The following is a 13,610-nucleotide window of genomic DNA, read 5'->3' on the forward strand; positions in this document are numbered from 1 at the left end:
TCCTTCGACATCCTTTCCTGACATAAAATCTTTCTAGGCAACAAGTTTGGTGGTTTTGGCAAAATTATGTGACTATTCCTTGTATTTAAACGTTATTAAAATTCCCTCGCGACAGCAGGATCATTTTCGCCAAAGGGTTCTTAATTACTTAAGGGAATTTACATTTATTCTAGGTTATTATTTTAATTACCACCCTAAATTGGCCCTTATATACACATAGAATTAGATTTGTTCAGATGTAATATGCTGGTTGTAATGTAACTAAAAACTCTGAGACTCAACCAAACTTCATCAAAAAATTGACACTTCACAACCATTCCTCTAATGCATGGTTATTAATTAATCTTGCCTGAAGGCACAATACCACTTCCAATTTAGCCTGTTACATTTTGCATCCTTGATATACGGATCTCTTAATCTATCATGAATACATTTGTGAAGTCACCTTGATCCTTATTAATGTAAATTTGGTTTGCCCAATATACATGAAGATTGAATTTTCCCATTTATTACCTCCAAATACCTCTAATTTTATAATTTATATTCTTCCCAGTACTATAGTCAAAGTCATTTTAATAACTAGGAAATACTGGATGGACTGGGTTTGTTTTCCTTCGAGTGAGGGATGAACCGTATCTTTCTACACTGTAAGACTAGATGTAAAAAGGACCCAATGCTGAAATAATGTTGAAGTGCTCTTTTGCTGCCTTGATTGAACTGTCTAGCTCAAGGGATTCAAGAGAGAGAACAGGTACTATCCTGGTCCTCATGGTTCAGTCTCCTTGATAACCTTCAATAATACATGTATCTTATCCATGTCATTTTGAACACTTATTTCCTGAATGCATCGATTCATTACCGCATTTAACATTATTTATTTTTCAGTTTCATCTAAGTGGCCAGGGGACCCAAGAATATTATGCCAAATAGCTCTTTTTTCAACATTTGCTGAACAGAATTCACTTAGTTTCTCGTATCAATTAAAATGTCTCAATGTATTTTTCGCTGCAATATACAGTACCTGTTGAAATGGCATAATGGCATTATCAGGGAGAGCACTATTTCCAATTTTCAGTAGTTTTTTTCACTCCTAATATTTACCTGCAAGCTTTTGAAAAATAACCTGCATTTACATTACACTTTAGATCAGATTGAAAATCTTCAGGATGTATTTTCAGCAGTTTAGCCTTTTTAAGTATTAAAAAGAAATCTTGCAGCAGTTTATTTTTGCTGCTCAGCCCCAGTTTAAATTCAGTGCAACCAGTCGCAACTCGACTCATCTTTGAGACAGAACATGTCCACATGCCATTTTGCATTAAGTGATATTCTGACTGGTCACAAAATGTGTAGCTGTATACAATGGAAAATGATCACCATGGTGCAAGTTAGACGAAGGGCTTTGGCCCGAAACGTTGCCTATTTCCTACGCTCCATAGATGCTGCCTCACCCGCTGAGTTTCTCCAGCATTTTTGTCTACCAGAAGATTTTCTGAGCTTGCAAGCAAGGTGTACTCTTTGAACAGAATGTGAAATCCAGAGCCTTCAGTCTGGATTATATTTGATAAGGGAATGCTTCACAAAGGCAGAGTTGAGAAGTGTTTCATTTTTCTACAATAATTATTCAGCCCAAGAAATAAGCAAGCTCTCTTAAAAAAATAAATGTAAATAATTTCACCTCTGTAGTAATAGGATTTTCACACCAATAGGTGGTGTAACAGTCCAGAACTCCAAAATGTTATCTCATCTACAGCATACAAGAGGCTAGATTTTAACTCCTGGCTGGGCAGTTGACTGCTAAATTGGGCCTTCCAGAGACACCGTGGTTAAATCTCTGACAGGGTAATGAAGTTACTTTGGCACTTTTAAAGCTGCCAATCCAATAATGTAAAAGTTGGGGATATAGAGATTCAGTCATTGAAGTGGAAAGCCTGGGATACAGCAGCCCACATCGTGCACATGGAATATCTCCTGGCTCTCCAAAAATATTATTTTATATTTAGAAAATAACTACTAATTCTGTCCCATCAGATTTCATTGAGGCTAGCATCTTTAGCGAATACCATGCCCAGCTAAAATCCCATCAGGATTCTGTATAAATTGCATTTGTGATAAAGGGGAAATAAATTCTAACTCAAAGATTACAATTAACCCAAAGAAGTTGAGATGTTATATGGGGCAAATGGAAATATTCCAATTGGGCAATTTCACACACAAAAACATGGCAGAAAGCTAGAATTGGGCAGAGCAAATGAACAAGGCATCAAATAGTAAAAAAAATAATTTAGCCTTTGAAAGAAAAATGTCACAACATCCATGGTATTGCCCCTAATTCATTAGTATCAACCTAAAATGTAACCTGTATGTACATGCATCACATAAAGTTATCGATTTTTCAGGCAAATTAATTGAAACTATCAGTACACAGTGACAAATTCATTGCCTGGAAATACACAAAAAATATGAGCTTTAATTTTTGCTGAAATTGTGTCATAATCATCCCAGGTTTAGCAGGTCATCAGTGTTTACTACAGCTACCTTGCAAATGAATGAAGCAGTGATTCTTGGTTGGAATGGATCAAACAGCCCACACCCCCAAGAATTAATTTTCCAGTTTAATTTCCATTAAGTTATTCTACTTGTTTGTTGAGACACCATCTTTATAAACTGACACCCCAATGCAGCAGCTCCAATAATATCCAATAATGCTGTATTCTACCATCTTTCTTTTTCATTGATTTCTGCCTGGACTATTTCATTGGCATGTTCTGACATGCAAGTGCCATTCAAATCATTCAATTTATTATCGGCTAGCTCTTCTTGTTTCCCACAAAGTTTCAGAGCTCTGGATATGAAGACATCAAAATCAAATTGTGAGCCTCCTCCACTTGATATTTCTGAAGATGCCAGAGTGCGCGGCGATGCTGGCTGACTCCTTTCCTGAATGTTTGGCAATGAGCTGGAGCAATCAATTTTTAAAGGACTGCCATTCTTATAATCTGAGACTTTCAAAAGGAGGTCAGATTTCCCTTCATCCAGCGAAACAGCCACACACGAGGCCGTTGCTGTTCTTTTCCTGTGAGATAAATCCAGAATGAGTTTGGGTTCGGAGTAATGATGGGGCTTGTTATCCCTCCACAATAGTCTATCCAGGTAAGAGGGCGATCCGATTTTATAATCGCACGATCGTCCATAGTCCATTTCAGACATTCGATCCATTGACGTGTGAGACTGCTCCAGGAGTCTCTCCGAGCTACTCTGTGAATATTTACGTGGGTCGATCTGCACATCCTCTGCTACAGCTTTGGACATAGCTCTTGGATCTCGCTGCACTTCATCCATGTCTCCATATTTGTCCCGGAGCCACTCCAGGTCAGAAGAGAAGCTATCATGATATCTGCAACACAAATGTTAATTGTGATTATTTTAAAGAGAAGCAGTAGAGGTCAGTCTGAAGAAGGGTTCCGACCTGAAACGTTACCCATCCTTTGTCTCCAGAGATGCTGCCTGACCTGCTGAGTTACTCCAGTGCTTAGCAGCAGAGGTAACATCCTTGTATTGATTCAAACTTCTCCAATGTCTTACAATGGGGGATGTAATTTTTGCTATTTATTGGGAAAGCTTACAGGTCCAGTTTTCACTTTAATTGGATATCCCCCTCATCAAATAATGAACACAGAATGTTCTATGTTTCCATCAAGGTTCCTGAGAATTATAAGGAATTGGATAGCAGAACTATTTGTCTCTCCTTGTTTAAGAAATACCTAGACTTTGTTTGTACCTCCCACCATCAGTTGGTTGTGATAAGAATTTTAGAGTTGAAAACAGCAAATTATATTTACATAGCACCTTTATCATACCAAAATGTCTCAAGATACTTTATTAAATAGCATGTTACATATAAAATACATGTTGCAGTAACACCACTCTAGTATTATGAAAATATAATAAGTGCAGATGCTGGAAATCTGCTGGAACCACTCATCAGGTCATGCGATGTCTGTGGAAAGGGACACGGAGTTAAGACTTTTCAAAAGAACTGGGAAGCAGAAAATACATGTTACTTTAACTTTCAATCCCACTCCTACTTAGACTTATGTGTCTCTGGCCTCCTGCACTGTGGAAACAAGACTTAAAGTATGCTTGAGCAACAACATGTCATCTTCTTTCTGGACATGTGGCAGATTTTCAAACTCAATATCCAGCTCTGGGTAACTCACACTGACTTTCTGTCTTTTATCAGTACACACCATTTCAGATTTTGAATCCCCTTTTCTCCCTTCATAAGTATATTATGGTTTATAGGGCAAGTCCCACATTACACAGGCTAAAGCTAGATAATAACATTTATAACGCATTTGGCTTCACCTATCAGAAATATTTTTGTTGCTCTACCCAACTCTCCCATCTTCTCTTCTACTGACGTTTTGGCAAGGGTCATGAAGTTTCAACATTAACTCTGTTTCTCTTTCCACATATGCTGCCTGACCTGCTGAGTGATTCCAGCACTTTCTGCTTTTACTCTGTGCTCTATGGTAGATCCATGGAATGATTGCAGCCTGGAAGGACACTATTTAGCTTATCAAGATCATACCAGCTTTACGTAAGAGTAATCTATCTTGTCCCACTACCTACCCTCTCCACAAAGTCTTGAAATTATTTCATTAAACAATTTCCATTTTTATACTACAATTACCTGTACAATATTAAACAATCTTTCACTACTACTGGCCATTAGTGTGTATGTAGATATGGCAGTGCATTTTATGTAATTGTGTGTGGTTGTGAAGGGCATCAGTACATTAGTCTGAAGAAGGGTTTCGGCCCGAAACGTCGCCTATTTCCTTCGCTCCATAGATGCTGCTGCACCCGCTGAGTTTCCCCAGCAATTGTGTGTACCCCCAGTACATTAGTCAAGCTTTGTTCTCATCCACAACTTTTCATTTTGCTCAGATTACTGCACCTTAGTGAGTTTTTCTTGGTTGTCCTTTCCCAGTGTCCAAAGTAACTTATCATAGCTTTCTGCTATGTTAAGTTAACTTGTCGTAGACCACACATTAAACTTGGTGTTTTCACCTCACCTGCATCCAACAGTTTGTCCATCAAAAAAAAACCCTCACCTATGTTCACCAATTACCGGCCACGCTCTGTCCAGCTCCTGCTCTTATCCAGCTTTCTTTCCTGCCTCCTACAATCAGTCTGAAGAAGGGTCCCGACCCGAAACATCACCTATCCATGTTATTCATGAGATGCTGCCTGAACTACTGAGTTACATCAGCATTTCATGTCTCTCTTTGGTATAAACCAGCATCTGCAGTTCCTTGATTTTACATTTAAGCAGGGTCAACATCAGAGCAGGCAGGGCAACAGAATAAACTTCTGTTATTCATTTTTTGCCCTCTAAAATTCTCATCATCCACTTGCATGTACAAAACAATGTAAATAAGAATCTTTGCAGGCACTTCAATTCAAATTAGCAACTTCAAATCATGGTTCTGAGAAGAGTCACTGCCCTGAAATGTTCATGTTATAGGAACAGAATTGGACCATTCGGCCCATCAAGTCTTCTCCACCATTCATTCATGGCTAATCTATCTTTCCCTTTCAACTTCATTCTCCTACCCTCTTCCCATAACCCTGACACCCTTATTAATCAAGAATCTGTCAATCTCTGCTGTAAAAATATCCATTGACTTGGCCTCCACAGCTGCCTGTGTTATTCCGGTTCCTCAATCCACAGATGCTGACTGACGTGAGTATTTCTAGCATTCTCTGCTTTCATTCAAGTTAAGATTGTAAGTCATTGGGGAACGTCCTTTTGGATTTTCAAATTAGCTACATCTTCCCAACAAATAATACACAGGCCAAATCATACAGCGTGGAAATAGGCCCTTTGACCCAACTTGCCCATGCCAACATGGACCCATACCTCATCTACACTAGGCCCAATACCTACATTTGGCCCAATATCCCTTTATCCATGTACCTCTCCAAATGTCTTTTAAATGTTGTGATAGTACCTGCCTCAACTACCTCCTCTGGCAGTTCCTTTCATATGCCTACAACCCTTTGTATAAAACAATTGTCCCTCAGGTTCTTATTAAATCATCCCCCCCTCCCCTTCACCTTAAATCTATGTCCTCTGGTTCTTGATTAATCTACTCTGGGTAAAATACTCTGTTAATTTCCTCTCATGATCTTATACACTTCTATAAGAATCCTCATCATCCTTCGCTCCAAGGAATAAAGTCCCTGCCTTCTCAAACTCTCCCTCTAGCTCACATCCTCGAGTCCTGGCCACATCTTCATAAATCGTCTCTGAACCTTTTCCAGCTTAACAACATATTTCCTATAACAGGGTGACCAAAACTGAACACAATACTCCAAATGTGGCCTCAACAATATCCTGTACAACTGTAACATAACCTCCCAAATTATATACTCAATACTCTGATGAATGAAGGCTAATGTACCAAAAGCCTTCTTGACCATCCTATCTACCCATGATTCCATTGGTTAAGTATCTGAAAAATGAATCCTGATCAGTTGTTGCTCAGCTATTTGTAACTATGTCATCTGCACTATAGATCACAAAGTGGGAGGAAATGGATATCTGATTTCTGAAAGGATCAAGGGAGGAGATAGATCTTATGTACAAGATAAATTAATGAGCTCAAAAAGTGCAAAAAAGCAAAGAACAAAAAGTGCAAAAAAGCAAAGAAATGATATGAATTCAGTGGCAGTGGCCTGATGTGTCAGAGAAATTAGCTGTAGAGGTCATGGCTGCAGTCATCTGAATTAATGATACAAAACAGTTCATGAGTTTCTTGAATTTTGGGCAGAGAAGAAACAGTTAAAGGTTTGTGAAGATGATTTGTAGAATAGTAATAAAGCTTGATATTATTTTTGCATTCGAAGTTGTGTTGCTTTAGCAGAGAGTCATGATTAAAGATCCTGGATGTATAAATAGTGTTTGATCTTTCCCCAGGGCAGCACAGTGGTGCAGCGGTAGAGTTGCTGCCTCACTGCACCAGAGACCTGGGTTTGATCCTAATTACAGGTGCTGTCTATACACAGTTTGCACGTTCTCCTTGTGACCGCATGGGTTTCCTCCCACTTTCCAAAGAAGTGCAGGTTTGTAGGTTAATTGGCTTCTGTAAATTGTTCCTAGTATGTAGAATGAAAAAGTGGGATAACATAGAACTAGCGTATGAACGGGTGATAGTTGGTTGGCCCAGACTTGGTGAGCCGAAGGGCCTCTTTCCACACTGTACCTCTAAACTAAACTGATCGACCCCGAAGGATGCATTGTTTGCTTTTAAACGAATAGCAAGATGATGAGGCACACAGTTCATTTCTGTACTGTGAATAAATTGAGAGCTTGTATCCATCATTGGTCCAGCTAGCTGATTAGTGATTTCTACTCTGTTGATTTGATGTGCAACACTTTCCCATCGGGAAAAGATGGTCTCCCAAGGCCAGTTGTGTTGGCAAAGGCAAAGAGATAATGTACCATAGAGCGGAAATGAAGTAAAAATGGATATCACAGCAGATTTATAATAAAAAAGAAATATTTGTAAAAGATAGTACCAAAGAAGATAGAATTACTATTTCTTGGAATGAATAGGGACTTTTTTTCCTGGAAACTATGGCCAGATGTTAACATGTTGCCTGATAGAGTTTGCACTGCAGCTGATACTTCAGATGTGAAAATGTGGCTCTCAATTTTATTTTGCTCAGGATATTACAATCAGTTATTGTTTCTGCAATTGTGCATTGTGTTTAAATCCCCCGTGAGATAGTTGATATAATTCTATATATTTGTGTATTGAGGTGTAAATGTGTTTATAAATATTTAATCCTGTTCTTTTATATCTTTAAAAAAAAAATCGTTGCACCACAGGCAGTCACAATTGCCAAGAAACAACGGTGCTTTGCAGCATAAAAACATTGATCTTTTGAGATAACGTGGCAACATTGTCATTCAAATGTGATTTCAGCGAAGACAACTGTGCCTTCCACTAACAGCTGGGCAAAATGATTACAATGCAGCATTTTATCCTGAGTTGGTCTCCTCAACACAGTAAATATAGTGAAAAATCTAATCTCCCTTTCAAAATAAAAATCCTCTTTCTGAAAGGTTTGAATGTGTGAAACTGACTTTTCAACCTCATTTTGCAGGTGCTAATTAACTTCCCAAAGAAGTCAGTTAAGTGGTGCCTGGGCATGAACACGTCTTCATCCAATGTCCCTTTATAGAGTTTACAACAGGAATCCTAAATTGCAATTGGTGTCAGGAATTTTGCTTATTTATTTATATTTTCTGTTGCTTGGTTTAAACTAGCAACTCAGCTTAGGTTGGAAGTTGAATGTTTTAAGAGTTTTAAGATTCCTAAGATCCACCCCTCACCAAGGTATACTCCACTATGCCAATGGAATGTATTTTAATAGCATTATTACTCCCCCATCCAGCAAATACCTCCGAGCTTCCCATCCCCTGTTTCACTTCCTTCTGGTTTGCCTTTCTGTCTGTGGGTCACCCAGTCCCTAATTGACAATTCTTTTACACCAAGAATTGCTTATAAAGGGAGTTAAGGATGAAAACACATGTCCCTTCTTTCAACAATAATGTACATGTTATAAGAAACAATAACTTCTAAAGAAGACTCTTTATCAGGGTCATTTAACATAATTCACATCAGGCGTTATACCTCTCCCAGTTAGACATCTGGCTCTGACTCGCTTCCATCAGCAGGATGTCATCTATCTCGTCTTCGATTCTGAAAGGATGCTGAGATATTGGTTCATCTTGTGGGCAGGAGTAAGGGCTCATAAAGAGATGTGCTAGGCCTTCTTCAGCAGTTAATCGATCCATAGAGTTAAATGTCAAGATCCTTTCCAGGAAATCGATAGCTGTTTCAAGCAGATAATATCAGTTACTTTTGCAAACATTGTATTTTGTTGTACCAACACAATTCTCTCCTGTAGCTGCTTCATGGATAAAAACAGGGCTGCCAACTCTCACGCATTGAGCGTGAGAATCACGCGTTTGGCTAAATTCTCATGCGCTCACGCTGATCACAAATTTCTCACGCTCTGTCGTGAGAAATTCTGTGATAAATGAAGATTTTAAAACACATATCAACTGCATGGGCTGCCGGTGTTGCTCAGCTGGGGCTGAGGGAGGGTCGGAAGCAGAAGCAGCGGAGGGGGCGGACGGGGAGCCGGGGCTGTCGAGTGTTTGCCGGGCTGGCGAGTGATTGCCGGGCTGACGAGTGTTTGCCGGGCTGGCCAGTGTTTGCCAGGCTGGTGAGTCGCTCGCTGCAGCTCCGGCCATGGAGCAGCCTTAGTGCAAGAGTCCCGGGCCGTCGGAAGCGTTGCGCCGCTGCCGTGAGAGTCTCTGTGCCGAATTCGCCCTGGTGACCGGCATGGACCAGGCTGTGGCTCAGTGCATCCTGGATGACAACCAATGGCTACTGGAAGTAAGTACCAAGCACTGGGTAGAAACGGTGGAAGATAGTGACCTTCAAATGGGGGTGGTTGGAGAAAGCATACTGCTTGCCTGCTAGATTTCCACTTACTGTAACTGCAGGAAAAAATTTCCCGATGTTGGGGATGTTCAGAACCAGGGGTCACACAGTTTAAGAATAAGGAGTAGGCCATTTAAGACTGAGATGAGGACAAACTTTCTTTACCCAGAAAGTTGTGAATCTGTGGAATTCTCTACCACAGAAGGCAGTGGAGGCCAATTCACTGGATGTTTTCAGGAGAGAGTTATATTTAGCTCTTGGGGCTAGCGAAATCAAGGGATATGGGGAAAAAACAGGAAAGAGGTACTGATTTTAGATGAACAGCCATGATCATATTGAATGGCAGTGCTGGCTCGAAGGGCCGAATGGTCTATTCCTGCCCCTATTTTCTATGTTTCTATGCTTGAGTATATGGCAATAAAACTCGACCACGATTTTGAAGCATTCATGCATGGTGGAGGTATAATGTAGTCATAGAATGATACAGTGTGAAAACAGGCCCTTCGGCGCAACTTGCCCACACCCTCCAACATGTCCCGGCTACACTACCTGCTTTTGGTCCATATCCCTCCAAACCTGTCCTATCCATGTATCAGTCTAACTGTTTCTTAAATGTTGGGGTAGTCGCTGCCTCAACTACTTCCTCTGGCAGCTTGTTCCATACACCCACTACCCTTTGTGTGGAAAAACATACCCCTTAAAAAGTTACCTCAAAACAAAAAACATTGAAATCATAATTCTACAATGCACTAAAACATGATTTGGATACATCAAATTTGAAAATGTCCCTACCATGGGAGGGATGGACACCTCCCTCCCACACCCTCCCCCCACTCAGTTGCTCCACTCCCTCGCCGGGTACCCCCAAGGCCAGTGATAAGTGATTGCTCAACCTCCCCACTTTCAAAAACGCTCCGTGGCCCCTGGTTCAGACAGAGAGCACTGCCAGATGTGAGCGGGGAACTGAGGCCAGTTGTCCATGATGTCTGGATCCCAATGCTCAGCGCTTTGTGTTTCACTTGTATTATTGATTTGTAATTAGCCTGATTTGTAATTAGTTGCCAAAACCTTAATTGATTAATCCGGAATATCCAAGGGGATGGGATAAGTGTAATATTAAAATGACATGCAAGGTGTCAGGCTGTCTGTCACAACATACAGTCCCGATAACCCATTATTTCCTTCAGTTAAATATTGGGAAGGAAGCACTATTGCCATTTGCCACTCAACTATTATGTTTGTTTACCTCACTGACTATTTCTAAACCCCCACCCCCCCCCCCAAATTCCTTTGACAGGTTGAATAGAAATGGCTCTATTGTGGAATGTAATTTAGCCTAACCTTATTCATAGCTAATCCGATTTAAAGCATAAATATTGCATTCAAATACAAGTTAAAAGACTCACTACAGTATGCACCAGATTGCACATTTTCAAACTGAACAATGCAAAAGCTCCATACCAATGGGACACACCCTCCCCAACCCCATCGGTTGCTAGGCTCCCTCAGGCTTGGTACCTCGCAATTTCTCACTCCCAACTCTCACCCAATGTTGGCAGCCCTGCTAAAAATGACAAACAGGACTTGTTTGAACCATGTGCAACTGATGTTGACTTAGTACGAATATACTTTGGTTGGGTAAAAAAGCTTGAAGAAATTAACTTGTTCCTCAGTGGAGAAGCTCTGCCATGAATTCTGTATGATTTATTTTGATACATGGATGCTTATACTGTACACTTATTACTTTTTTTGCAAAAAACAGTCTGCATGCAAACTGTCTATTCGTGGCATTGTAAGATGGTATATTTCTTGGGAGTCTCTGCCTGCTTTTAGTAATTGCCTTTTTGCAAATTAAATTTTTGGAAAAATCCCAAACTGCAACACTGCTACTGAGATGATGTCTGGCAATCTTTGTCTTCACTTGTTTAATGCCTCAGATAGATAAGGAGAGCAGTAAAAGAAAACAAAAGGAACCCAATACAAATTCATTAGTACAAAACTGAAAGTGAGGATTGCAGCCTGTTCTGTGTTCACTTATCTACAGTAATATTAGAGTAGGGATTTTTAACTGTTGTTTGCCCATTTCCCAATTGAGGAAATCAAAGGAAATGCAGTGAGGAAATTTCATACATTTTAGAAACATAAAAACATAGAAAATAGGTGCAGGAGTAGGCCATTCGGCCCTTCGAGCCTGCACCGCCATTCAATATGATCATGGCTGATCATCCAACTCAGTATCCTGTACCTGCCTTCTCTCCATACCCCCTGATCCCTTTAGCCACAAGGGCCACATCTAACTCCCTCTTAAATATAGCCAATGAACTAGCCTCAACTACCTTCTGTGGCAGAGAATTCCAGAGATTCACCACTCTCTGTGTGAAAAATGTTTTCCTCATCTCGGTCCTAAAAGATTTCCCCCTTATCCTTAAACTGTGACCCCTTGTTCTGGACTTCCCCAACATCGGGAACAATCTTCCTGCATCTAGCCTGTCCAACCCCTTAAGAATTTTGTAAGTTTCTATAAGATCCCCCCTCAATCTTCTAAATTCTAGTGAGTACAAACCGAGTCTATCCAGTCTTTCTTCATATGAAAGTCCTGACATCCCATGAATCAGTCTGGTGAACCTTCTCTGTACTCCCTCTATGGCAAGAATGTCTTTCCTCAGATTAGGAGACCAAAATTGTACGCAATACTCCAGGTGTGGTCTCACCAAGACCCTGTACAACTGCAGTAGTACCTCCCTGCTCCTATACTCAAATCCTTTCGCTATGAATGCTAACATATCATTCGCTTTCTTCACTACTTGCTGCACCTGCATGCCTACTTTCAATGACTGATGTACCATGACACCCAGGTCTCATTGCATCTCCCCTGTTCCTAATCGACCACCATTCAGATAATAGTCTACTTTCTTGTTTTTGCCACCAAAGTGGATAACCTCACATTTATCCACATTATACTGCATCTGCCATGCATTTGCCCACTCACCCAGCCTATCCAAGTCACCTTGCAGCCTCCTAGCATCCCCCTCACAGCTAACACTGCCCCCCAGCTTCGTGTCATCCGCAAACTTGGAGATGTTGCATTCAATTCCCTCGTCCAAATCATTAATATATATCGTAAATAGCTGGGGTCCCAGAACTGAGCCTTGCGGTACCCCACTAGTCACTGCCTGCCATTGTGAAAAGGACCCGTTTACTCCTACTCTTTGCTTCCTGTCTGCCAGCCAGTTCTCTATCCACATCAATACTGAACCCCCAATACCGTGTGCTTTAAGTTTGTATAATAATCTCTTATGTGGGACCTTGTCGAAAGCCTTCTGAAAGTCCAGATATAACACATCCACTGGTTCTCCCTTATCCACTCTACTAGTTACATCCTCGAAAAATTCTATAAGATTCGTCAGACATGATTTACCCTTCATAAATCCATGATGACTTTGTCCAATGATTTCACCACTTTCCAAATGTGCTGCTATCCCATCTTTAATAACTGATTCTAGCAGTTTCCCCACTACCGACGTTAGACTAACTGGTCTGTAATTCCCCGTTTTCTCTCTCCCTCCCTTTTTAAAAAGTGGTGTTACATCAGCTGCCCTCCAATCCTCAGGAACTACTCCAGAATCTAAAGAGTTTTGAAAAATTATCACTAATGCATCCAATATTTCTGGGGCTACTTCCTTAAGTACTCCTGGATGCAGCCTATCCGGCCCTGGGGATTTATCGGCCTTTAATCCATTCAATTTACCTAACACCACTTCCCGGCTAACCTGGATTTCACTCAGTTCCTCCATCTCATTTGACCCCCGGTCCCCTGCTATTTCCGGCAGATTATTTATGTCTTCCTTAGTGAAGACAGAACCAAAGTAGTTATTCAATTTGCCTGCCATGTCCTTGTTTCCCATGATCAATTCACCCGTTTCTGACTGCAAGGGAACTACATTTGTTTTAACTAATCTTTTTCTCTTCACATATCTATAAAAGCTTTTGCAGTCAGTTTTTATGTTCCCTGCCAGTTTTCTTTCATAATCTATTTTCCCTTTCCTAATTAAGCCCTTTGTCCTCCTCTGCTTGTCTCTGAAT

At 40.6% G+C, this 13,610-nt stretch overlaps 1 protein-coding gene across 1 annotated transcript in view; it reads right to left on the reverse strand.

Annotated features, from left to right (window-relative positions):
• Positions 1 to 316: 316 nt before the first annotated feature.
• Positions 317 to 13,610, reverse strand: part of mapk4 (mitogen-activated protein kinase 4) — an 84,531-nt gene continuing 71,237 nt past the window's right edge. Inside the window, exons 6-7 of the mRNA XM_033033521.1 lie at positions 8,709 to 8,910; positions 317 to 3,394 (exon numbers count right to left, since the gene is read on the reverse strand). Of these exons, the coding sequence (XP_032889412.1) occupies positions 2,713 to 3,394; positions 8,709 to 8,910 (884 nt within the window). The 3' untranslated portion in view covers positions 317 to 2,712. The remainder of the gene's footprint in view (positions 3,395 to 8,708; positions 8,911 to 13,610) is intronic.

This window comes from Amblyraja radiata, chromosome 1 (assembly GCF_010909765.2).
Source record: "Amblyraja radiata isolate CabotCenter1 chromosome 1, sAmbRad1.1.pri, whole genome shotgun sequence".
NCBI lineage: Eukaryota > Metazoa > Chordata > Chondrichthyes > Rajiformes > Rajidae > Amblyraja > Amblyraja radiata.